General features: G+C 35.3%; 1 protein-coding gene across 6 annotated transcripts in view; it reads left to right on the top strand.

The window, feature by feature from the left end:
- Positions 1–23,089, top strand: part of LOC110092432 (lysine-specific demethylase JMJ25-like) — a 63,830-nt gene extending 40,741 nt beyond the window's left edge. Inside the window, exons 10-12 of one of the 6 annotated variants that reach the window (XR_003700096.1) lie at positions 9,602–9,668; positions 11,985–12,207; positions 22,964–23,089. Coding sequence is in view for 3 of the 6 variants with exons in the window: in XM_028693103.1 (XP_028548936.1) it covers positions 9,602–9,668; positions 11,985–12,085 (168 nt within the window). In the remaining 3 variants the exon portion in view is untranslated. Of the gene's footprint in view, positions 1–2,959; positions 3,178–9,601; positions 9,669–10,206; positions 10,571–11,984; positions 12,862–17,518; positions 17,973–22,963 lie in introns of those variants that run through there. The other 5 variants (XR_003700097.1, XR_003700098.1, XM_028693103.1 and 2 more) reach the window with 5 other exon arrangements.
- The last annotated feature ends 775 nt before the right edge of the window (positions 23,090–23,864 follow it).

Below are 23,864 nucleotides of genomic sequence, written 5' to 3'. Positions count from 1 at the left end.
CCCCATCTGACTATTGTAATCAGTTAGAGCTACACGTCTGACATGTAAAAGCTTGCAAATATATAATGAAAACTTAGTTTTAAACACATGCTTAAACTATTGTCTATAACTAAGCTTCAACTTTTTGAAAAATATTGCATTTATGTGTAAATAAGAAGTAAAAAAAAAAGGTGTAAATAAGAAGTTAGTTTTTCCTTAGAATTACATTGAAGCTATTCTTTTATTTGTTTCGTACATTGCATTTTCAAATCATATAGAGGGACAAAGGATAACTCCGATGAATTCAGCTAATGAAGTGGCCAAGATATTGTGGTCTCGGGATCGGCCATGCACCAAAGGTAGATGGGATGAGAGGGTTTGTCTTCTCTTCTTTGCTCTAGAATTCAAGAGAGACTGTGGTTTCCAAGGGAGATAAGGGAAGGAAAAGGTTCGGCCAAAGAGATTCAAGAGAGATTGTGGTTTCCAATGGAGATAAGGGAAGGAAAAGGTTCGGCCAAAGAGAGAGGGGAAAGTGGACGCTTGTGGGCTAAATTAGGTTTAGGGTTTGGGTAAAGTGGTTGTGAATAAATCTGAAATTAATTTCAGGTTCAAGTGACTTGGGAGGGAATTGAATTTGAAGTTTGCTTTCAAATTCAAATAGGATGTAGGGCGTAAAGAGGAATCAAAAGGAGGTGGGCATTAATAAGGTCGACGGCATTAAGAGAGGGAGGAGGGATTTAAAAGCTTCCAAAACAACTCATGAGGAAGGGGAATAATAAATCAAATCTAATTTGAATTTAAATTAGACTTAGATTTATGGACTTTCCTAAATTAGAATTTGTAAATTAGGAAAGTATTTGAAATTCAAATTTGAATTTTCAAATAATAATAATTCATTTCCTTTCTTACTTGAGTTAATTTAGGAAAACAATTATGATGATTGAAATCATCATAATTGAGTCGGCAAAGGGGTGGGCCGGCGGCAATGGGAAGGGAAAATGTGGCGTCTGGTACGAGGGAAGGGGGTTTGAGCCGGCGGGTGGAGGGGTTTTGGAGATGGAGTTGGGGTGAAGTTAGGGATGTTGGGGGTGGGCTGACGGGTGGGGAGAAGAAGAAGGGAAAAGAAGAAAAGACACGAGCCACAGACTCTTCCAATGACTGATGGGTAATGCGCTTGCCCTCGCCTGAGGGTCTCTCTTCTCTCTAGTGCACACATAAGAAGAAGAAGACAAACATCAAATTTTCATTCAATCATTCATCAAGCTCTTACAAAGCACAAGACCGTTACATATATGTCTCAATCACAAAGAAAAGAAAAAGGACTCAAATGCCCTCAGTGCTACAGAACTCACTACCCATAGGGGTAAACTAGGAAAATTGAAATGCAAAAATAAATAAAACATAAAAATACATCAAAAGTAAAGACTCTGAATCGTATCCGTCGATGTGCGATTCCATCGCTGGTACACATGTCAAAATCTCTGAGCGATGTCCTCATCAGCTTGTTGATGCTGGTCTCTTTCTCCAGCGTTTCTTTGGCATGCGATGCTCAAGGGTAGATTTAAAGGGACATGAGGGGGCAAGCACCCCCTCCAAAATGTTAAGATGTCTCTATATATCATATAATTTTACTTGCGCAAATATAATTTTCTCAAAAATATTCAATTTATACCTGTTCAAAAATTTAGAGTTTAAAGTTAGAGATATCTACTGAAAAATATTGATATTTTTAAAATAGCCACGTTACTCCCCACTTAGAAAAACTTCTAGCTTTTTCTCTGGCCATGCTTCCGCATGTCTTCAGTTCCCCATCTGACTATTGTAATCAGTTAGAGCTACACGTCTGACATGTAAAAGCTTGCAAATATATAATGAAAACTTAGTTTTAAACACATGCTTAAACTATTGTCTATAACTAAGCTTCAACTTTTTGAAAAATATTGCATTTATGTGTAAATAAGAAGTGAGTTTTTCCTTAGAATTACATTGAAGCTATTCTTTTATTTGTTTCGTACATGCATTTTCAAAGTCATATAGAGGGACAAATGATAACTCCGATGAATTCAGCTAATGAAGTGGCCAAGATATTGTTAGCTTAAAAATGTTTTTAATTGACTTTTAGCATTTTTGTCTGTCAGAATGCTGTTCCATAGAGTGATTTGACATGACATTATCCAGGACAATTGTTTGGAAGATGATTGTTGAGCTTTATCTTCAAATTTTTTATTTAGCACATAGTCAGGGTTGTGCATGATTAATGAACTCTTTTCCTAATTGTGTGATCCATGAGTGAAATCTTCATGTCTTGCCTGGCTGGGCTTCTAGGTGAATCAGTGGATGATCTCACAACAATAAGGCTAAAATAACCTAAATAGGTGAACTAAAGAGGTTTATGGATTCACATAGACCTACTTTCAAGTCAATAAGAAACATACATCAAGCATGTTATTGAGAGGAGCTACATCATAGAGGGAGGGCCACCATTTGCCACCTATTCACATTGTATGGCCAAAGTTTCAATCCATGTCGATTGGCTGAGCAAGAGAAAATGAGAAAGGCTAAACTTCTTATCTTTCTTGTTCTTTTCTTCTTTCAATCCCTTTGTAATCCCTTACAACAATCCTTTGATTATCTTGCCTTTTTATTTTAATATTTTATTTGTCTTAGGATTTTAGATAAGGCTCCTATAATTGATAAATTGGAGGCAATTGAGGATTTTTATTTTATGAGATGGATAGGAATATGCGAGGCCATACAAGATATGCATAAAAAATAATTCGTACTTATTTCTATAATATTATAAAATTATGGATTATCTTTTTAGAATATTCTCTACCTCTATATATATATATATAATTTCATTTTATTGCATTTAATTGTTAGGGTTATCATTATTTAAATTTGATAGAATTTTAGGAGTTATCTATATTTGAATTCAAATTACTTTGATTTTATTTTATTGTCCAATTTCTATATATAGGGCTTTATTTCCTCAAGGAACCAAGCCATCACCTTCTTCCTCTTCTCAAATCTCTCATTTCTAAGGAGAGAAGTGAAGCCGATTTCAAGAGATGAAGGAATATGAAGATCAAGAAAGCGAGCATCTATAAGGGCTCATCAACAAGTCATCAATAAAATGGCATGAGCTTAAATCTTCGTCTACATTAATTCGGTATTAAAGTTGAATCTCTTAAAGGTAATTGCATCCTTGGCTACCCATATGTTTCTTCATTTGAAGCCATATAACATATATCTTGTTATTACTCATGCCACATCACAACCAAAATCCTAATCCTAACCTTAAGCCATATGATTCTTCATCTATTACCATGACATTTGTAAATACTTGAAAATTGAATGGTATAAGAAGCATGGATTATGCTAGAGAGATATATCACAAAAATATGAACTTCAATATGAAGCTAAAAATTTTCTCCTTGTTTATTTAGAGTCTTTTTTACAAATTTATTGTCGTTTGGCATCATGATCATTAGCATTTAAGCTCATTATATTTTTATGGATGTGGTTTAGGCGTGGATGAAATGTATGCTTTGTATCGTGATAAGCCTAAAAATCATATATTACATTTGTTAGTACCATGAAGATATGCCTAACGATGATTAGTTGAAATATTTCCTTAATGTATTTCAAGATAATGCAATAATAACTTAGGCAATTGGCATGCATATGATATTTATGATCATTATTATATTTATGAATATGATAATAGGTCTTACGATTGTTGTTGCGCCACCAAAAAATGTGCTTGTTGAAGCACAAATTTTGATGCAATATTTGAATTAGAAACTTTCATATTTAATTTTCGGATCATGCAAACTTTGATTTCGATAAATTTATATTTTAAATGAATGCTTTGATGAGGCGAACCCAAGGACACCAAAAGTACTATGATCAAATTCTAAATAGACCTAAATCAAGCACTTGACTTACAATTGGAAACTGCACAACCAATTCGAGGGACCAAATAATATTTGAATATTGTGTGCTTTCAATCAAAATGAGCATTTTCGTAACCGGGCTCTAACAAGCCCATGATTGCTCAATTCATTCTCATTAATGTACTTAAATGCTTAAATAGTGGTCTATAATCAATAGGATTTGTATGAATCATCCGATGGAGCGTTAGGTTGCCACTCCTAAAAAAAACTATATATGGACCCTTATTATTCACATGAAGTAATTAGGTATCTTGAGTTTGAGTAAAAGAGAGCTATTCTTGATGATCGTCACTGTTGATTACTACTAGTTGCTGCCATTGTATGATTATTATCACGTGACTATCATGGCTTACACCATCACCGATAAGGCCGATACACTTTGTCAGCAACAATGATGATGCAAGTCATCACTAATAAAATTGATGCAAATGGTTGAGACCCATATTCATGTATCTCATCTTAGTATGGTTGATAAACGTTGTCGATACTAATATTGATGAACACCATCACTAACAAGACCAATGGTCGCTGTTGAAATTTTCATTAATATCTATTATCGCTGGCAAGGTTGGCTTCTATTGTTTAAATTAACGTTGAAGCACACTATCATATGTGTCAATGACAAATGACACCATAGCGGAAAGTTCCCTGTGGAGTCATAGAGTATAGAGCATGGTGCGATGTACGCCATTTCAAATATAACAAAGAATGTTAAATAATTATAAATAAAAATATACATTAATATGAAATATTATTAAATAGAAAGGTAAATCAACAACAACAACAACATCTACCCTTTATCCCACAATGTGGGGTCAACTACATGGATAATTTTTCTCTATTGTGTCCTATTAAGAGTCAATTTCTCATATAAACCTAATAAAAATGTGATGGACCGGCTATTGATGGACCGGTTCACCCGGTCCATCCACTCGGACCCGTGCGGGCCTACAGGCGGAACAGGGGAGGCGGGCGAGCCCGCTTGGAGCAGGGAGAAGCCATGGTGGGCCCCACGGGCCCACCTATTTGATCGGACGGCATCCAGGGGGGGCGGAATGCTGAGGGAGATTGGAGGGTTTATTTGGAAGGGTAATTTAGGGATGTGAGAGGAATTTGGGATGACATTAAGGGGCCATTAGGGTTCAGTTTTGCTTTATGCTTTTTTGGAACTTTGCTCTTACTTTCCTCTTGCTTTTTCTAGGGTTTATAGTGGGAGACCTTGTCCTTCTCGAAATGGACAAACTTATCTTGTTTTCTCTTGGACCTGAATGCAATTACTTTTGTTCTTCATCCCACTTCTCTTGTGATTGTTTTTTTTCTTTGGATTTGGTGGAGAAATTCTCTTCATTGGAGGGGAATTAGGGCAAAACCGAAATTGAGAAACCCTAGGGCGTATCAATTTGGTATAAGAGCTCTCAATCCTAGACGGCATGGCATCAAAGAAGGTAGAAGTTTTGGAGATATATATATATATGTATTTATGTATGTATTTATGTATGTATATATATATATATATATATGTATTTATGTATGTATTTATGTATGTATATATATATATATATATATGTATTTATGTATGAATGTATGTATGTATATATGTATGTATGTATATATATAGATATATATGTAAAAAAATTTTCCTAACAGGCATCTAAATACAACTATGCTCTGATACTAGATGATGCATCACTAAGTAGGATTTAAATGAATGTGATAAGAACTTGCATGTTTTGAATAAGAGTAATTAATAATTACGAACGTTAGCCACTAAACGATAATAGGAAACAAAAGAGAGATGGCTTCGCTTAGGCCAAATCACATGCTAAGAGCTAGAATCACCAAAGTAATTAGAATTTTAACCTTTGCAAATTAAGCAGATGTTCAATAGAATCCCTAGGTTAACAATGAGATCAGAAAACATAGAAAGTCAAAACTCAAATCCTACGTTTACTAAGCGAAGGCACAGAGCTTGACATGACTCCTTGTGGTTGAATCACAACCTACAAGAGCAGAGGATTTGAAGATAATTTGAACAGGGGAAAAAGTTTACCATCATCGTGGAGCGAAAGTGATTTGCCATTTAACGTTGGCAAGCTGCTCTTCGATTGCTTCGGACAAGGTGAAGATGATACGATCAAGGTATTCTTTGGCGGAATTGTCTATTTCCGGGTTGACGTCGAAGAATGTTGATGGGAGAATGTTGACGTTTCCTTGCTCGTTGTAGATGAAGCCGAAATCAAGGTTGGGATCGGCCATACATCGATTCCGTAAGGTTGCAGTATTGGAGACGAAGGTCTTGGCTACCCTTACGGACTCCTCTTGAGAGAAAGAAGTTCCTCTCAAGGATTCAAGTGGAGAAGAGGGAGAGAGGTGGCCGACCAAAGAGGGGGGGCGTGGGGAAAAATTATGTTCAGATTTTAGAGGGAGTAAGGTGGAGGAAAATCAAGCAATTGTTTCCCTAATTAATCCTTTAACTTGGAAAGGATTTATGTCTGATTAGGAAAGGGGTGGGGTCGGGTAAGAGAGGGAAAGGTTTTGAATTATTTCCAAGAGAGAAGCTTGAAGTTTGGAAATAATTCCTTAGGGGACCATGAAGGGGGCCGACAGTATAGGGGGGAGAATTTGGGGAAATTAAGCAAGGTTTATTGCTTTCTTAAATAGGATTCTCTAATTAGGACATAAGATTTAATTCAAATCCAATTCAAATTAAATTTGAATTTGATTTTGGAAACTTTCCTAAATAGAATTTTATTTTAGGAAATGTTTCAAATTCAAATTTGGTTTTGAATGATTGAAATTGTCACCTTCCAAAAGAGGGAGTATGGAATAGGAAAGTAATAATGAGAATTGTAAATTTGGGAGCAAAGTAAACAAGGGGGCCGGCGGCTAGGTTAGACTTGGGTTAGGGTTAGGTGGGGTGGTGGGCTTAAGTAGATCACCCAATCTAGGGGAGCCTCTTTGGGTGGCCGACGGCTATGTGGAGTGGGGGAAAGAGGGCTAGGCCGGTGGTGGGATGGGGCGGTAGTCGACGGTGGGGTTTTGGATAGCCGGCGGTTTGGATTAGGGAAACCCGGACTCAACATGCTGAAATTTTTATTATTCATTCATTAACCTTCAAAAGAAAAACATAAGGGCTATATATAGCCTCATACAATGGACGAGAAAATAAAAAGACGACTTAGCCCTTTGGGAGTACAAACCATTAAGGGGCAAAAAGGAAAATACAACTAAAACAAATACAAAAGCAAATAAATAAAACATGTACATATGAGGATTCAAAAATAGATCGGCACGATCGTGGTAGTAGATCGGTGACCACGCCTCTGATAAATTTTCCATGCTCTGATGTCTCCATCACTAGCCCATATCACATCTACATCATTTGATATTAGAGCCAATGAAGCCGATATTATTATTTGAAGAAGAAAAATAACTTAAAGATACAAATAATTTTTGTAGTCATACTCACCTATGTAGCCTTATAGATGGAAGCTGCCAAGCTTTATCTTTCATTGCAAACAAGTTATAATTTACATTATTTCTACTCAACATTATATTCTAACATAACTCATTCCATTTTTATAAGCATTAAAATATGCTTTATTATATAATTTCATAATGAAAAAATGATCCAAAATATTCAAAATTTGATTGCCATTATTCTCAATTAAAGGTGAAGAAGGTTAAAATATCCCATTGACTATTCGTATGCGGTCAATTTAGTTTTAGAGTAGCACATTTCTCTAATTTAGTCCATCAACTATATAAATTTGATCCCAAATGGCCTCTCAAACTCTCAGGGGATAAATTAGGATCAATTATGTATAGTCGAGGGGCTAAATTGAAATAAATTGTGTTTCAATTTCCTTCAATTTTTGCAAGGGGGATACTATTTGACATTAATTTTATATTGTTGAGAGACTAAATTGGATAAATATTATACTCTTAGATTAAATTAGTCACATATGATTGTCATGGAACTATTTTGGATTTGTTTACTTGATTGAAGAGATCCTTGATTAGAAAGCTTATAAAATTTTCTTCTTTGCATTGGAGCCTTAATGGAAGGTAGAGAGAGAAGGGGGGATGTCCCATGCATATTTTCTTACTTAATATTTCATCATCTCTCAGTATAAAGAGAATAGATCCCGAAAATTATTTTTATGATGATTAATATTTTCTTTGATTATTTCTTCTTTAATAGAAGATGCTGAGGGCACAATCTTAAAAAAAAAAAGTTCCATATTTGGATGATGAAATTGAAGTTGAATTCTTTTCAACTGTAAATGATAATCATGATGGCAGTCAACTTCTTCCATAATGATAATGATAATATCATGTTAAATTTCAAATTTATAAATTTTTCATTAATTGATGATTGCATATTTTGTCACAAATAGATTATGAAAATGATATGCTTCAGTCTTTCTCAAATTTCTCATCTTTACATCGTAATGATCAATTTCTTATATCTTAATAACTCCACCTGGATGTTATTTCAAAATATCATCATTCTGATAAATTAATTTTTTACCTGTAAAAGGGTAGAGTAGTGTATTGCAAGGAAAATCATCATTTATAAGGCAATTGCAAAGGCGGTCCTCATTTTCATTGAATTATGTTTTCTCTTTATTAATTCATTTTCAATTTGTAGTCTTTGCTTACACGGCTTTGTAGTCCTTATGGCACCAAAATTCTAGGCATTGATACATCAATCAGCATTAACGAAGAAGTCTTTTATGGCAACCTAAGTCTTCATTAAACCCTGAACTGTGGACACAACAATTAGGTTTGGGTTATCAATGGTAACTTTACATACAAGCCTTTTAAAATCATGGAAGATTCACTTTCTTGCTTTGGGATCAAAATATGGCTTCATTTGAGACAGCTCTCTTACTATGCTTTTAAGAATTTAACCACGGTTTTTGTTTGTCCACGATATTTTGGCTGCTTTCAAGAAATTTTTATGTTAGAAAATTGCTTTCTACAGTATTTAAAAAAAAAGCTTTACAGCCACCTTTGCAAAAAATTGCAACCGTCCCAAATGAACCCTACGTTGCAAAACTTTGCATACAAAAGTCTAGATTTGTAAGCCCTAACTCTTTGATCCACTTGGAATGTTGGACAGTTGCCTTATTTATGATTCATATTCAGTATTAACATATAAGTTTTATCCAGAACTATATTCCAAATTTATTCTGCCATACAACATTGCTGGTTTTACTGCAAAACGGTAAAATTTCCTCGGTAGATTTAAAGAAGCACTATTTCCTCTCTTCAGGTGTAGATCATTTACATCTTGATTGTGATTAGGCTCACCCGTATCTTACATCCTATAAATCTTAGTGTAGTAGTCCTTGCAGTATTTCTGTTTGCCACATGTCTATCTTCTTAAGATGTACAGAATATGTGAACTTTTTCATGGTTCTTAAATGCATTTAAATTTTCTTGCTATCATATATTGGCTAAACTAATATAGGCTTCAAGATATAATTATTTACAAAATGAACTCCCTTTATGTTATACGTAATTATGGTTTATTTCCGATTCAACAGCAAATTCAATGTGATACTTGTGCACTTTAGAATTTGCCTTCTCTGTATAGCTCAATACTCCTGATTATGAAATGATAATATATTGCATCATCTTTTTGACACATGTAGGTTAAAAAAATGGTGCTTTATGCTGCCAGTTCCGCTATAAGAGAGGCAACAGAATTAACTTCAAAAAGTAAGGCTAGCCTGTTATTTTTTTTGTTTGTATTATATTCTTCCTTTAAGTTGAAGATTAGAAGATGAAGCATAATAAGCCCGATATCTATCTCCTACTATTGCTTCCAAAAGCTTTCTTTCATACTCCCTCATGTCTACAATCTAATTCTGTGTTGTTTCCAATGACATACAAAAGAAGATTGCAAATATCATTTAGTTTGTTTAGCACGAAATATCTTCATATATCTCTAAACTAACAGCTATTGCATCCAAAACCGATTACTAACCTCACAATTTTAAAATTTTTTCTGTGGAAAAAAAATTGGGTTGGACGAGTTTTTAAATTTTTTGAATTTTCTTTGAGATAGAGTGCAATAAATGAATAATCAATCAATTTTTGTATTGCACTCATTTCAAAATAATAATGCTCTGCATTGATAGTGATGGAGCTTTTAAAATTCTCACCCAATGTTTAACATTCATAGTTTTTTAAATTTATCATAACCAAAATGTAATCGGAATATTTTCATTCTTTTTTTTTCCCCCTTTTCATGTAGGCACAAGACAGTGATGGAGCTTTCACATCCATATAAGGCAGAGTTTAAGAGTGCCTTTTGCTTTTTAATAAACTAGCACCTTCAAGAAGAGTCTGGTCTTCTAAACATAGTAATCCCCTGCCACTGATCGTTGCGATTGGAGTAACCAACCTATGGATGCTTTGAACCTAACCTTCTAGGTTCACCTGGATTTGTATTTAATTTTTTTTTTTAATTTTTTTTAAGCTATTGAGTTGTTAAAATTTGCTATTTTTTATTTCTATTTCATTGAATATTGTTTAGATTTTACTCCATTTGTGATTTTGTGATCACAGCTTTGAGCCAGAGATATAGAGTCCACAATGCATGAATAGAGCCCCTTTAATCTGGTAGGTAGAGTCTTAATAGTCTATCTTAGCCTGTTTGTTGGATCTTGATTTTCTACCAAACGGTCTTGAGCTGGAAGTCTTTCACATGTGTGAGATGTTGGTAGTTGAACCCGTCTTAAGTCCCAAAAAAATTTTGGGTTTGAACCTTAGCTTTTTAATAGACTAACACCTTCAAGAAGAGCCTGGTCTTCTAAACATAGTAATTCCCTGCCACTGATCGTTGCCATTGGAGTAACCAACCTATTGATGCTTTGAACCTAACCTTTTAGGTTCACCTTGCTTTGTATTTAAAATTTTTAAAATCTTTTGTTTAAGCTATTGAGTTGTTAAAATTTGCATTTTTTTACTTATTTTATTTAATATTGTTTAGATTTTTCTCCATTTTTTATTTCATGATCACTGTTTTGAGAGCCAGTGATATAGAGTCCACCAAGCATGAATAGATCTTCCCCTTAATCCGGTAGGTAAGAGTCTTAATAGTCTATCTTAGCCTATATATATATATATATATATTCATTTTGTATTGAAGTGATATTGATGAAATAATATTGCATTCAGCTTTTTTCGTTTCTGTTTTCTGTAACGCCGCTGCAGGTTATGAAGCTTGAATTCTAAATGGTATTAAAGTTTCATCCTCACAACAATTTCTGCAGCTGTAACGTTTTTTTTTCCTCATCTCTCTCGTCATTTTCTTAATGAACCAATTTGATTCGACCTCGTTCCTATCAAATGTTGTTTCAAATAAAGATGTGTGATATTTCTATTCCATCTCAGTTTAAATTTCTCATGAAAAATATCAAAATTGTGATTAGTGTTCAGTGATTAACTGATAATCACATATTTGGAAGTATCAAATCCTAAAACTATTTTGTGCAAGTGGATTTGACTGATACCTTGATGGTTCCACCCCAAAACCTGTTAAGCAGAGTGTATTGGATGTTGGAAGTATCTATTAGGCCTCACTTTCCAAACTGGATGCTTATTGATCAAAAATTTTTTGCAGCTCTCTATTTCACCAGTACTTCGTTGCTTCCCTATGTGCTTTTGGAATCCTATCACGACATTTAGCTAAACATTGAACGATGCTTGCAATCTATGAATCATTCTCGCATTCTTCAACTGAAAGATGAACTCCATCAACATCTTATGAAAGAATATCTTTCTAAAATCAAACAAAAGGTTGATGTAATTGTGGCTGCTACCATTCTCGCATTGTTTCCTTTATGGGCTTAATGGACTAATAAACATCCATTAATATTGGTGCAATTCGGACAAAACTGCAACATGTCAGTTTGGTTGATCTTTACTATTGCTTCGTAGTGATTAACTTAACATTGTTGTTGAATTCGCTCGGGATAAGTCTTCTGATGGCTCTACTGATTCTCCCTTTACTTTGGCTGTTGTTTGTAGAAGGATCTGTGGTCGTGCTTCATTTCAAGCTGCAGGTAGCGGTTGACATTGTGTGTCTATGCCCCAAGGAGGTTGTATGCCCATTAGATCTGCTCGTTTAGGATGCCAATTGCACCAATATATTGAGAGTCAAATAGATGGAAAACCAGGATGCTATGCTCTTAAATGTTGGGCTAGGATTGACCTCTCATTTCAATCCAACCGGCTAGCCTTCCTTGCTCTGGTAACTTCTTATTTTGCTGATTGTTTTTTTTATTCGGGCATCCTCTCATTTTACAACAGATATATAAAAACATTTATCTCAACCATACTCTAGCTCCTCTCAAATGCATATTGGCAACTGTCAAACACTTCTTATAGCCAATGTAGATCAGGGCATTCTTCCAACTCCATCTCGTATGCTTCTCTTACCATGTTTTATATGTACCAAATCTTTCTCACGATTTATTATTAGTTCATAAATTGACCTCTGATTACCCTTGTTCGGGGCTATTTGATCCCAATTGCTTTCTCATTAAGGATTTCTAGACCAACAAGACTCTTCTTCAAGGTCCTAATCTTCACTGGTTGCACCCTATTTAGTCTTCTACTTCCCATTTACAGCTGCACTCTGCTACATCTCATGCTGCTTCTATCACCACTCCTATCAGCATCAGCGGTTAGGACATCCATCTGCATCTATACAGTCATTGCTCCCAGCTCAACTTCATCTCAACAGGTCGATCTCCACTTCTTTTCACCGCACAATCTTGTGCTTATATTTTTTTTTTTTTTAAGCTTCTCCTGGAAGTACTAGATGTTTAGAATTTTTATATACCGATGTATGGGCTCCTTCCCCAATTTAGTCTTTGCAAGCATACAAATGTTATTTTTTGTTTGTTGATAATTTTTCTTGATATTATTGGGGGTTTCCAATGCATTTTAAAGATGTGACATCTAATAAATTTATTTAATTCAAACTTGTTGAATATTGAACACTGTCATTATTAGGTCCCAAGTCCTGGATGAGAAAAATGGAGGGTTGCATTAGGTAGTCGATAACCGACATAAAATTTGTCGAATAACTATGACATAAATACTTTATACATTATGTTAATGCTAGTGCGTTCCTTGGAAGCGACGCGTTGTATGACCTGAATACAATGAGAAGTGTGCAAGGGCCGCTGCACTGATGCCCGGGTGCAGTGTTAAATAGGCAAGAGTTTCCATATCATTGTCATATGTGTGGAAAGAAGTTAGTACATGAAACTAAAATTATGATAGAATCTTGAAATATAGGTTCCTTTGTCAACAAATTAATGAGATTAATATATATTATGATTCATCAAAAGATAAATATTCTATGCATTTAGAAAATTAAATGGATTGGAGAGAAGACTGAGGAGGTTGATAGTTTAGGATTTAAACTATAATATTCTAGTATGAATTGTACTAGAAATAGTGTAGGTAGAGTTTGAAGAATAATATTATAAAAATTAATAAAATTGAAGATAACATTATAGTTTTAAAGATTATTGCTGATGTTAAGATTTTTAATATTATAAGTGCTTATGCTCCTCAACTTTTTAATAATGTTTTGAAGACTACAAAGATGTCAGATGAGTGGAGAATGAGTGTGTTAATTCTTATTTTTAAGAATAAAGGTGATGCACAAGATTGTGCGAATTATCGAGGAATTAAGTTAATGTGTCATACTTTAAAAATATGGGAGGGAGTTATGGAGCATAGGTTGCGATGTGATACTAATGTTTCGCAAAATCAATTTGGATTCATGCCGGGTAGGTTGACTATGGAAGTCATTCATTTATTAAGAGGTTTGACGGAGAAATATAGAGAAAATGAGGATCTGCATATGATATTTATTGATTTAGAAAAAGCATAAGATAAAGTTACAAGAGAAGTGCTATGGAGAGTTATTGAAAAGAAAGGAGTTAATAACGCTTATATTCAAATCATTAAAGATATGTATGTAAAATCTATTACTTGTGTTCAAACGCAAGGTGGTTTGATCAAGTATTTCTCTATTTCGGTTGGGTTACATCAAGGATCAGCCTTAAGCCCATATCTTTTTTGCTTTAATCATGGATGTTCTCACTAGACATTTGCAAGAGGATGTACCTTGGTGTATGCTTTTTGCTGATGATATTCTTCTTGTTGATCAGAGTAGAGAGGGAGTTGAAGGTAAACTTGAATTATGGAGGTCAACCTTACAGTTTAAAGGTTTTCGCTTTAGTGATTTAAAACAAAATATATGGATTGTAATTTTAGTGGTAATAGACCTAGTGAGGGGACTGTAACTTTGGGCGCTCAAGTCGTTAATAAGAGTACACGTTTTAGATATCTTGAATCTATTGTTCAGAGTAATGGTGAAATAAATGGGGATACTATCAGTAGAATTCAAGTTGGATGGTTGAAGTGGAGGAATGCATCAGGCTTGTTGTGTGATTAAAAAGTACCCCTCAAACTTAAGAGAAAATTCTATAAGATGGTGGTGAGACCTGCAATGCTTTATGGTGTCGAATGTTGGCCAATAAAAGAGAAGCATAATATTAAGTGTGGCATAGATGAGGATGTGATTGGGGCATCGAAACTTGGAAAGTCTATCAGAGGCGCGACCGTCATTCTACGACCATGATCGCTCCAATATATTGTTAAGTCGTCATATGCATTTGTTTTTATTTATTTATGTTTGTATTTACTTTTAGTTATTTTTCCCTTTTACCCCTTACTTAAGGGTGGTCATGTGTAAGCCTAAAGGGCATCGTCATCTTTTACCACCGGCACCTTCTCTTGCTTTTCCCTCTATCATCATTGCCATTACACCTTTCCTAAATTAACTCGTCGTATTTTAGGTAGCTTAAATAATGACCAAATTCATTTTTTTTTTTTAATTTGAAATTATTACATAAAATATGAATCCTATTTTAGGTAAGTTTCCAAATTCCTTCATATTTTAAATTGGGATGAAATTTCCTTTCCCAAATTTAATTCCCTAACTGAAGGAAGCATTAAATGCTTCCATAAATCCCTCCCTATTCTCCCTATGTCGCGGCCCCCATTCAATTCCTATTTGGAATTGTTTCAAGTCACCCCTCCCTCTCTCTTGGAAATAATTCAAGTTACCCCTCCCTCTCTCTTGGCCGAAAATCCCCAAGGTCCCCACCTCCTTTATTTCTTCCCAAACTCACCTGTTTTCTTTTGGAATTAAATCCCAAGCCTCTCTACTTCACTCTCCCCCCTCCTTGTTTCTAACCTCTTTTAAACTTCTTTCCAAATTCAACAAACTTTGATTTGGAAATTAATTCCAGCTTTTCTGTCCAAAATCCTCTCTTAAATCCAACTCTAACTCCACCAAATTTCTAAATTTCCAAGCCTTAATTCTCTACCACTAGGCCGGCCACCTCCCTCTTCTCCATTACAACTCGTGAGAGAAACTTCTCTCTCTAGTTGAGCCTTCGAGGGAAGCCACGACAAACGCCTTCAAACATTTCAACCCTTTGAAATCAATCAATGGTCGATCCCGATCTTGATTCCAGATTCATTTACAACGAGCAAGGTGGCGTCGACATTCTCCGGTCAACCTTCTTCGACGTCAACCTAGAAGTTGACCACTCCATCAAAGAATTCTTGGACCGCATAATCTTCACACTATCTGAAGTAATCGAAGAACAACTTGCCAATGTTTAGTTGCAAATTGTTTCTAGACCTCGACAATGGTAAACTTCTTCCTCTATTTATTTATCTTCTTAATGTGCTAACCTTATAGGTAGGGGTGTCAATAATTGGAATAATTATTTCATCTGGACAAAAAATTGAAAATTCGAATGTATACCGAGCGGGTTCGGGTAATTGGACGCGTCCGGTGATCGGACGTAATAATTACTCCAATAATTGACACGACATGAAAACCCGACTTTAACCCGACCCAGAAATTTCAGGTCAAACACGACCCGATTTCAAAACGGGTCGGGTTCGGGTTCAGTAAAATGACCTTGTTCAACTTTCGGGTCAGGTCTGGGTTAACCTGACAACCCGAAATCGGACCCGTTTTGACCTGCGTATTTTTCATTTCACGCGACGAGGATTAAATTAGGGCTCCGCATTCGCACATATTCATTTCGCGTCCGCTTCATCCTCTCCTCTCCTTCGCTGTCTCGTTTAGGGTTTCCGTTTCTTCTCTTCGAATCTCCTCAGATCTCTGGCTCTGTCAACGGTTTCCTCTCTTCTCCTTCTCTGGCATATTGTTGGTCCGTGGTGTTCATCGTGTACATCTCGTTTAGCTCAACACAAACACTTGCATTGCTCGTTGTTTGTATATCTTATCTTTTTTCTATTTTCTTATTTTAGAAGCTTGATCTATGAGCAGAGTAGAGGGTTATCTTGCTGTCTTGCTGTTTGATCAATTTATTATGAAGTTCTGTAAGAAATTTTCGGGTTTAGGGTTTGTTCGATTTGTTATTGTCTTGCTAATTTGATGTTATCTCGAATATTATATCAGTTTTTTTTTAAAATCTGGTAAAGTTTCGCATACATTTTTGGATTGACTGCTTTCTGGTTTGGTGTTGTTTTGGCCGAAAAATTGATGAAGTGTTGTTTAGTTAAATCTGGTTTCAGAGTAATTTTTTGTTTGTGCTGGGTTTTCTGTTCAGTCATTGCTGGTTTTTAATCAATAGCAGTAGGTGTGTAAATGAGCCAAGTCAAGCTCAATGTGCTGGTTTTTCTTTTCAGTTTGTGTTGGTTTTTCTGTTCAGTTAATGGTGTTATGGCGTTATGCTGTTATTAGAGATGGTATCGTGTAAATTATTTTCACCCCTAGTTGTTATGCTGAGTTGATGTTCAACAACCCATGCTTGGTTGATGGTTATGTGACTTCTATTCAATTATATCTGGTTCCAAGAATGTTTTTCTATATTCAGAGGATATGTTATGCTGTTATATTTGTATTTGACAGTTATGTCATTATATTGAGTTGTTGTTATTAGTGTTTATGTTCACTATTCAACAAGCCATCAACCCATTAATTATTGAAGTCATGCTCTCTTAGCAAATAATACTTCTTATGCATGATCCCTCACATATGACATGCCCTTATCAACTCTCACTCGCTGATGAAATTAGTTATATGATGTTTATTGTAAGGTGAAATATGTTGTATTTTATAAATTCCTTAATACTTTTTAGTGTATGATGGTTTTCTTTGGTCTTAGAGATTTCTTGATTATTTTTAACCTATACTACAACAACCCATGCTTGATTGATGATTATTTGACTTCTATTCAGTTATGTTATTAATTATGTTTTTTTCTTATTCATACATTTTATGTCATACATGTTATGTTGGAGAAGTTATTTTTTAGCATTTGGCAAAGAATTTAATGAGTTAAAGTTTCAATGTGTTATGTGTATTTTTTAAACAAGAAATTTAACCAATATGTTAGAATTAGCATTGTAAATTTGTAATATATTCTAATATTTTGGTTAGATTGAGGATTTCAATACCATTCATGAGAATTTTTCTTTTAATGAAAATGAAGAAGTCTGGACTTGTGAAAATGCTGTAGAGCCCGCTAACGAGCTATGTAATGAGGGGACAATTACTAAGAAACGACGAAGGATAACCTCAGTTGTTTGGGGCCATTATGAGATGTTAACTAATACGAAAGATGGAAAACAAAAATGTAAATGTAAGAAATGTGGCAGTACTTATGATGAGGACATCAGTCAAAGAAATCGACATGTGTATCATCGACGTAGTCTTGGATCGACTGCTACGATTCAGAGTCTGTATTTTTTATGTATTTTCTGTTTTATGTTTCATGTTGCATTTGAGTTTTCCCATTTTACCCCTATGGGGAATTGAGTGTATGTTGTAGCCCAAGGGCACTTTAGTCTTTTCTATTTTCTTTCATTTGTGCCTATTTATTGGAGGCCTCTTGCATTGTAATGGATGATGAATATTGAATGAAATTTTGTTTTCTTTGCTTGATCTCTAAGTAAGTTCATGAGAGGAGAGACCCTAGGTGGGTGAGAGCAATACCCATCAATCTTCAGAGGATTCAAAGGTTCTCGACATCAAACTTATTTTCTTCTTTTTTTCCTTCACTTCCACCTCCCCTCCTAGCCCATTACTCGCCGACCACCCCAAACCCCATCACTTTACCTCAAAAAAAAAAAAAAAAAAAAAAAAAAAAAAAAAAAAAAAAAAAAAAAACCGAACCCCACGCAACCCCTCAGCCTTGTGCCCCCGGCCTCCCCTCACCTGTCCACCGCCAACCCCAGCTACCCCCTCACCATCGACCTCCCCAAGCCTTATAAGCCGCCGTCCATCAATCTACCACCCAAGGATTTTGAATTTCAAATTTCAAAATCGTCCATAATTACTTTCCTAAATTGCATCCTCGTTAATTTGGAAAGTTGTTTCATTTAGATTCAAATTCAAATTTGAATTCTAAAACTTTCCCTATTAATAACATATATTAGGAAACCTCCTAAACCTATTAAAATCTGAAATCAATTTCAAATTTAATGGCAATCCTCAATTAAATTCTTTATGGGCCAACATATTAAATGCAAACACCTCAAATTTCCCCTTGTGGCCGGCCCCCTCTCTATCCCCTTTCTCTCTCCAATTTTGCCATCTAAACCCTCATTAAATCCCCATTAAACCCTCCTTGGATGTCGCCCAATCAAGCCACCTTATTGGAATTAATTTGAATTTCAAATTGAAGATTCCCTCCCTCTAAATCTGAAAACTAATTTTAGATTTTAAGCCAAACCCCTCTAATTCACCTCTATCCAAAATCCGGTCCACCCCTTTCCCTTTCTCATCCACGGTCGAACCTCCCCTTCCAAACCCTCCGCACTGCAATACACCACGTTGTTCCATGAATATGTATGGCAAATCCGGAAGTTGATCATAGGCTTACTCTCAATTCTCGAGAGGAGGTTGACGTCATCCAATCACCATTCTTCGACCCTTGATTTTGATCCGAAAGCACCGTCGATGAATACGTTGATTGTATCCTCTTCCATTTAGTAGACGTCATCAACGAACAAAGACATATTGTTGAGTGGAAGATCACCAGACGACCACTCGTTCCTCCAACTCTGACTCCTTCCCCGGCGACTAGCACCCCATGCATCGCATATCTTCTAGTGGCGTCTCTAAGTTTGCTTGCAACCTTCTTCCGCTAAAAGAACTCCAATTATGAGTGTAAGTGAGGAATTCCCCAAGGTGAATGATCTACTTATTAAATTGTGGATTCATGTTAACTTCGCCATTAGCTTATTCATTTATGATGTTATTGTTTTGTAAGTATCTTGTTAATCTCCATTGTAATTGATTGCTATTACTTAATTCTTTCACGGAGCGTTCTAAATCTAACTTGAAAAATCATTATCTTATAATTGGCAAAGTGAAGTTTTTACTTTTAATTAAATTCTTCAACAAAATTCTTGTTGCTACTTTTTGTTTCACATCAACTTATCTATGTGATAGCAAAAATGGAACTTGTAATCTTAGACGCCACTTCGAAAATTGTAAGAAAGAAGTATATGCGTGATATATGACAGTTGATCTTACAAAGCAACACTGAATCTTCAATGTCTATGTGTGATAACAAGTTTGATCATGCTGAATTTCGTGACTTGTTTACTGCTTCTATTATCATGCACGATTTGCCCTTTTAATGGAACAATTATTAGGTCATCCGACCGGACGTAGAGCTACGTTCGGTCGGAGCTAAAATCGCGCCAAAAAATGAGAAATACCGAGCAATACCAAACAATAACGAGGAATACCATCATGTGAAGACCTAATATCGAGTTATGCCGAGCTATACCGAGCAATACCAAGTTTTTCCTAGAAAAAACTCGGTATTTTTTGTATAACTTAGTATTGCTTGGTATAGTTCGGTATAATTCGGTATTGGTCTTCACAGAGCGGTATTCCTCGTTATTACCAAATAATACCTAGCAATACCGAGCAAATACTGAGTTTTTTGGCGGGATTTTAGTGCCGACCGGACGTTCCTCTATGTCCGGTCGGAGGACCTAATAATTGTTCCTTTTAATGTGTGGAGTGGGTTGGAGTTCGAGCATTTTTTTGTATCTTTGTCGAGACTTGCAATTAATTTCTAGAAACACTGCTAGAAATGATTGCAAAAAACTATTCATTAAGGAGAAGTGCAATATTATGGAACGGTTATCTAAAGTCACTAGCAGGGTTTGCTTGACATCCGACCTTTGGACATCTATAAATAGTGATGGGTTTATTTGTTTAACTGCTCATTATATTGATAATAATTGGCAGTTGCAAAAGAAAATTATTACTTTTTCATTCATACCACCCCCCATGATAAAATTGCTTTGTTTGAGAATATACAATCTCTTTTAGTTGAATGGAAAATGGAAACCAAGCTATTCAGTATTGCTTTGGATAATGTTTCTGCAAATAATACTTCAGTTGATTATCTTAGAAATCATTTGAATTTGTGTGGTCGCTTGTTATGCGATATTGATTTTTTTCATGTACGTTGCTCAACACGTTGTTAATCTTGTGGTTCAAGAAGGTTTGAAAGACAATGATAGTGCAATCGAGAAAATCAGAGAGAGCATTAAGTATGTTAAAGGCTCTCAAACTAGCAAACAAAAGTTTCTTGATTATGCTACACAAAGTTGCTTCGATGAGAGACGATGTTTGCGTCATGATGTCCCAACCCGATGGAACTCCACCTTTATAATGCTTGGCAGTGCAATTTATTTTAAACGTGCTTTTTAACATTTAGAATTGGTGGATTCAAATTACAAGAATTGTCCAACATCTTCTGAATAAAAAAAGTTGAAGAGATTAGCAAATTTTTGGAACCTTTCTATGAAATAACTTGTCTCATTTATGGGTATAAATACCCTACAATAAATTTATACTTCCCTTGTATTTCTATAGCTTATGCGGAACTGAAAAATGTAATGTTAAGTGGTCATCAATCCATAAAGAGAATGGCAGCATGAATGATTGTAAAGTTTGAAAAATAATGGAATGAATTTAGTGAAATTTTGGCAATAGCAGTGTTTCTAGATCTGAGATACAAAATGACTTTTGTTGAGTGGTGTTATCAAAGATTGTATGGCGGCAATTACCTCTCCAAATTATTGAAGCTGAAACTTAAGTTAATTTCATTGAGCGTTAAGTACGGTTCATGAAGAAATCTTTCATTAGGACAGTTCAAATACGTCTAAGCTGGTACAATGATTTTCCTCAAAGATTAAGTCAAAGTTTATGCAGGTTTTGTGTCCATATTTTTATATTTGCCACTTCATTTATTTTTATTTTTATTTTTTTGTTTCTAAAATCTTCCCAAAAAATAGGATTTTGCTCTATTTCAAAAGGATGACTTTACACTTAGGAAATTTGAATTAGACATCTACCTAGATGAACCTAAGCTTGATAGCAATGTAAATTTAGACATTTTGAAATTCTGGCAAGGAGACCAGTATAGATCTCCTCGTGTTTCAGCTATGGCTCGTGTACTATGCATTCCAATAACAACAGTAATATCTAAAAGTGCATTCAGCAATAGCGGTAGAATTTTAGATCAATACTGAAGTGCATTGAAACATGATATTGTTGAGACTCTAATTTGTGCTAAGGACTGGTTATATGGAGAGCATGATGATTATTCGTTCATCTTAAAGCTGTTTTATGTTTAAGATCTCATTGTGCTAATTTGTTTTTCATTACATAATTTATTGCAACAGTAAAAGACCTTGAACTTGATGCGGTAACTGATGATATCATTATTTTAGATGTGAACATAAATGATGGCGAGCTTGGTTAAAACTCAGTTGTTGGATGAACAACATAGATAGAGAGCTTGCCAATTATTTATTTCATGCATATTTATATTTTCTTATAAGTTTCAAGTACTACAAGTTGGTTAGCTATTATTTCATTTTAGTTGATGTTATGCACAGTTTTTGCTACTTTGCCATGTTTGTTCCATGTTATTTTGGTTGATGTTGTGGGTTTGTTTGATGTAATTTATGGTAGATTTTCTGGATTTGTTTCCATGGGATGATGTCTTGGTTACTCTGGGATGATGTCTTGGCTGCCCTGGTTGTTGGGTTGATTTTGCCGGGTTACTGTCTTGGTTGCCCTGGGGTGATGTGTTGGTTGTGTGGGAAGTTGGGTTTGGTTGCCCGGAGATGCTGTCTTGATTTCTCTGGGAAGATGTCCTTGTTGTTGGGTTGGTTTGCGTGGGATGCTGACTTGGTTTGCCTTAGGATGATGTCTTGGTTTCCCTGGGAAAATGTCTCGAGTGGCCCGATTGCTGGGTTGGATTCGCAGCTTTCGCTAGGTTGTTGTCTTGGTTGCCCTGAGATGATGTGTGGTTGCCTGGGAAGCTTGATTTGGTTTCCTGGGCTGCTATCTTTGTTGCCCTGGGTGTTGACATGTTGCTGAATTATATTTAATTATAAGTTGATGAATTGTTGTTTTGGTTTGCATTATTTGCTGTCTTGGTGGGTTGGTTTACCTGGGTTGCTATCTTGGTTGCTTGTTATTCATCTGGACGTCCTGCTACCTGATAATTAGGTTGGTTTCCATCTATTGGTTGTATATTGGTTTCCTGTTACTTGTTATATCTATTTAAATGCTAGGTTGGTACTGGAAGCATTGAAAGTTGAGTAGCGATGATGAGTACCCTTCTAAACTGATTGTGAAGTCATTTCAAGGAAAAATTTATTGGCTATTGCAACCAGGTGGCATTTGTGTTATCATCTAATCAAACGGATACTACGTATAACTCTAAAATACAAAATGTCACCTTGGATGACAATGTCGCAATTGTAAAAAATTGTATTGTTAACTCACATTTCATTATTTGATGAATTTTTTGGAGGTTTAATCTAAGCTAATGACTCAATCTTTCGACTAATTCATGGATTTATAATAATATCAATTTTACTTTTTTTTTTTGTAGTTAGCGTAAATCTCCATGAGGGCAGACAAATGACTTTTGGTCTCCAGAGTTCGGAGTTCTTCAAATAGTAAAATTTATATTTATAAATTATAATTTTGAACTTTTTGATTTGTAATTTGTGAAATTATATGTTTATAGTTTGTAATATGTGGTATGTAATTTATTTGTTCATTTCATATTTATGAATTATGTAAATATATTTTATAATTTATAAGTTAATAAATTATTGTCTTGGTTTGCATTGTTTGCTGTCTTGGTGGATTGGTTTACATGTGTTGCTGTCTTGGTTCCCTACTTACGCTGCCTGATAACTGGGTTGGTTTCCGGCTACTGGTTGCATATTGGTTGCCCGTTATTCACACAAACGGGTTGGCGGGTCAATCTAGGTTGACCCGAACCAAGCTCGGGTCGGGTTCGGGTCTTGAATATTGACCTATTTCCTTAAAGAAGTCGGGTTTGGGTTGACCCGTTTAGGTTCGTGTCAAGTCGAGTTCAACCTGAACCTGACCCGTGATCTCGGTTTTGACACCCCTACTTGTAGGTGGTGATTTAATTACAAGGTTTCGTGCTTCGCTCTCTAACTCCGTTTACTAAACGTAGGGTTAGAGTTTACTTTTTTATGTTGCTTATCTCAATGCTAGATTAGGGATTTTATTAAATAGCTACTTGATTTGCATGTTGTTGAATTTCTAAATTAATTTGGTGATTCAAGTTCCTAGCTTGTGATTTGGCCTAAGCGTAGTTACCCCTCATTCATTTTCTATCGTCGTTTAGTGGCTAATAGTTTTAATTATTATTTACTCTTATCTAAGACGTGCAATTTCTTATCGCATTCATCTAAAACATACTTAGTCCTGCATCAGTATGCTCAGGTGGATGCGTGGCTTTACCCTTAGAGATA

Source organism: Dendrobium catenatum, unplaced genomic scaffold, assembly GCF_001605985.2.
Source record: "Dendrobium catenatum unplaced genomic scaffold, ASM160598v2 fragScaff_scaffold_29, whole genome shotgun sequence".
NCBI lineage: Eukaryota > Viridiplantae > Streptophyta > Magnoliopsida > Asparagales > Orchidaceae > Dendrobium > Dendrobium catenatum.
The sequence above is the reverse complement of the archived record's forward strand: the minus strand, read 5'-3'. Positions and strand labels throughout refer to the sequence as shown.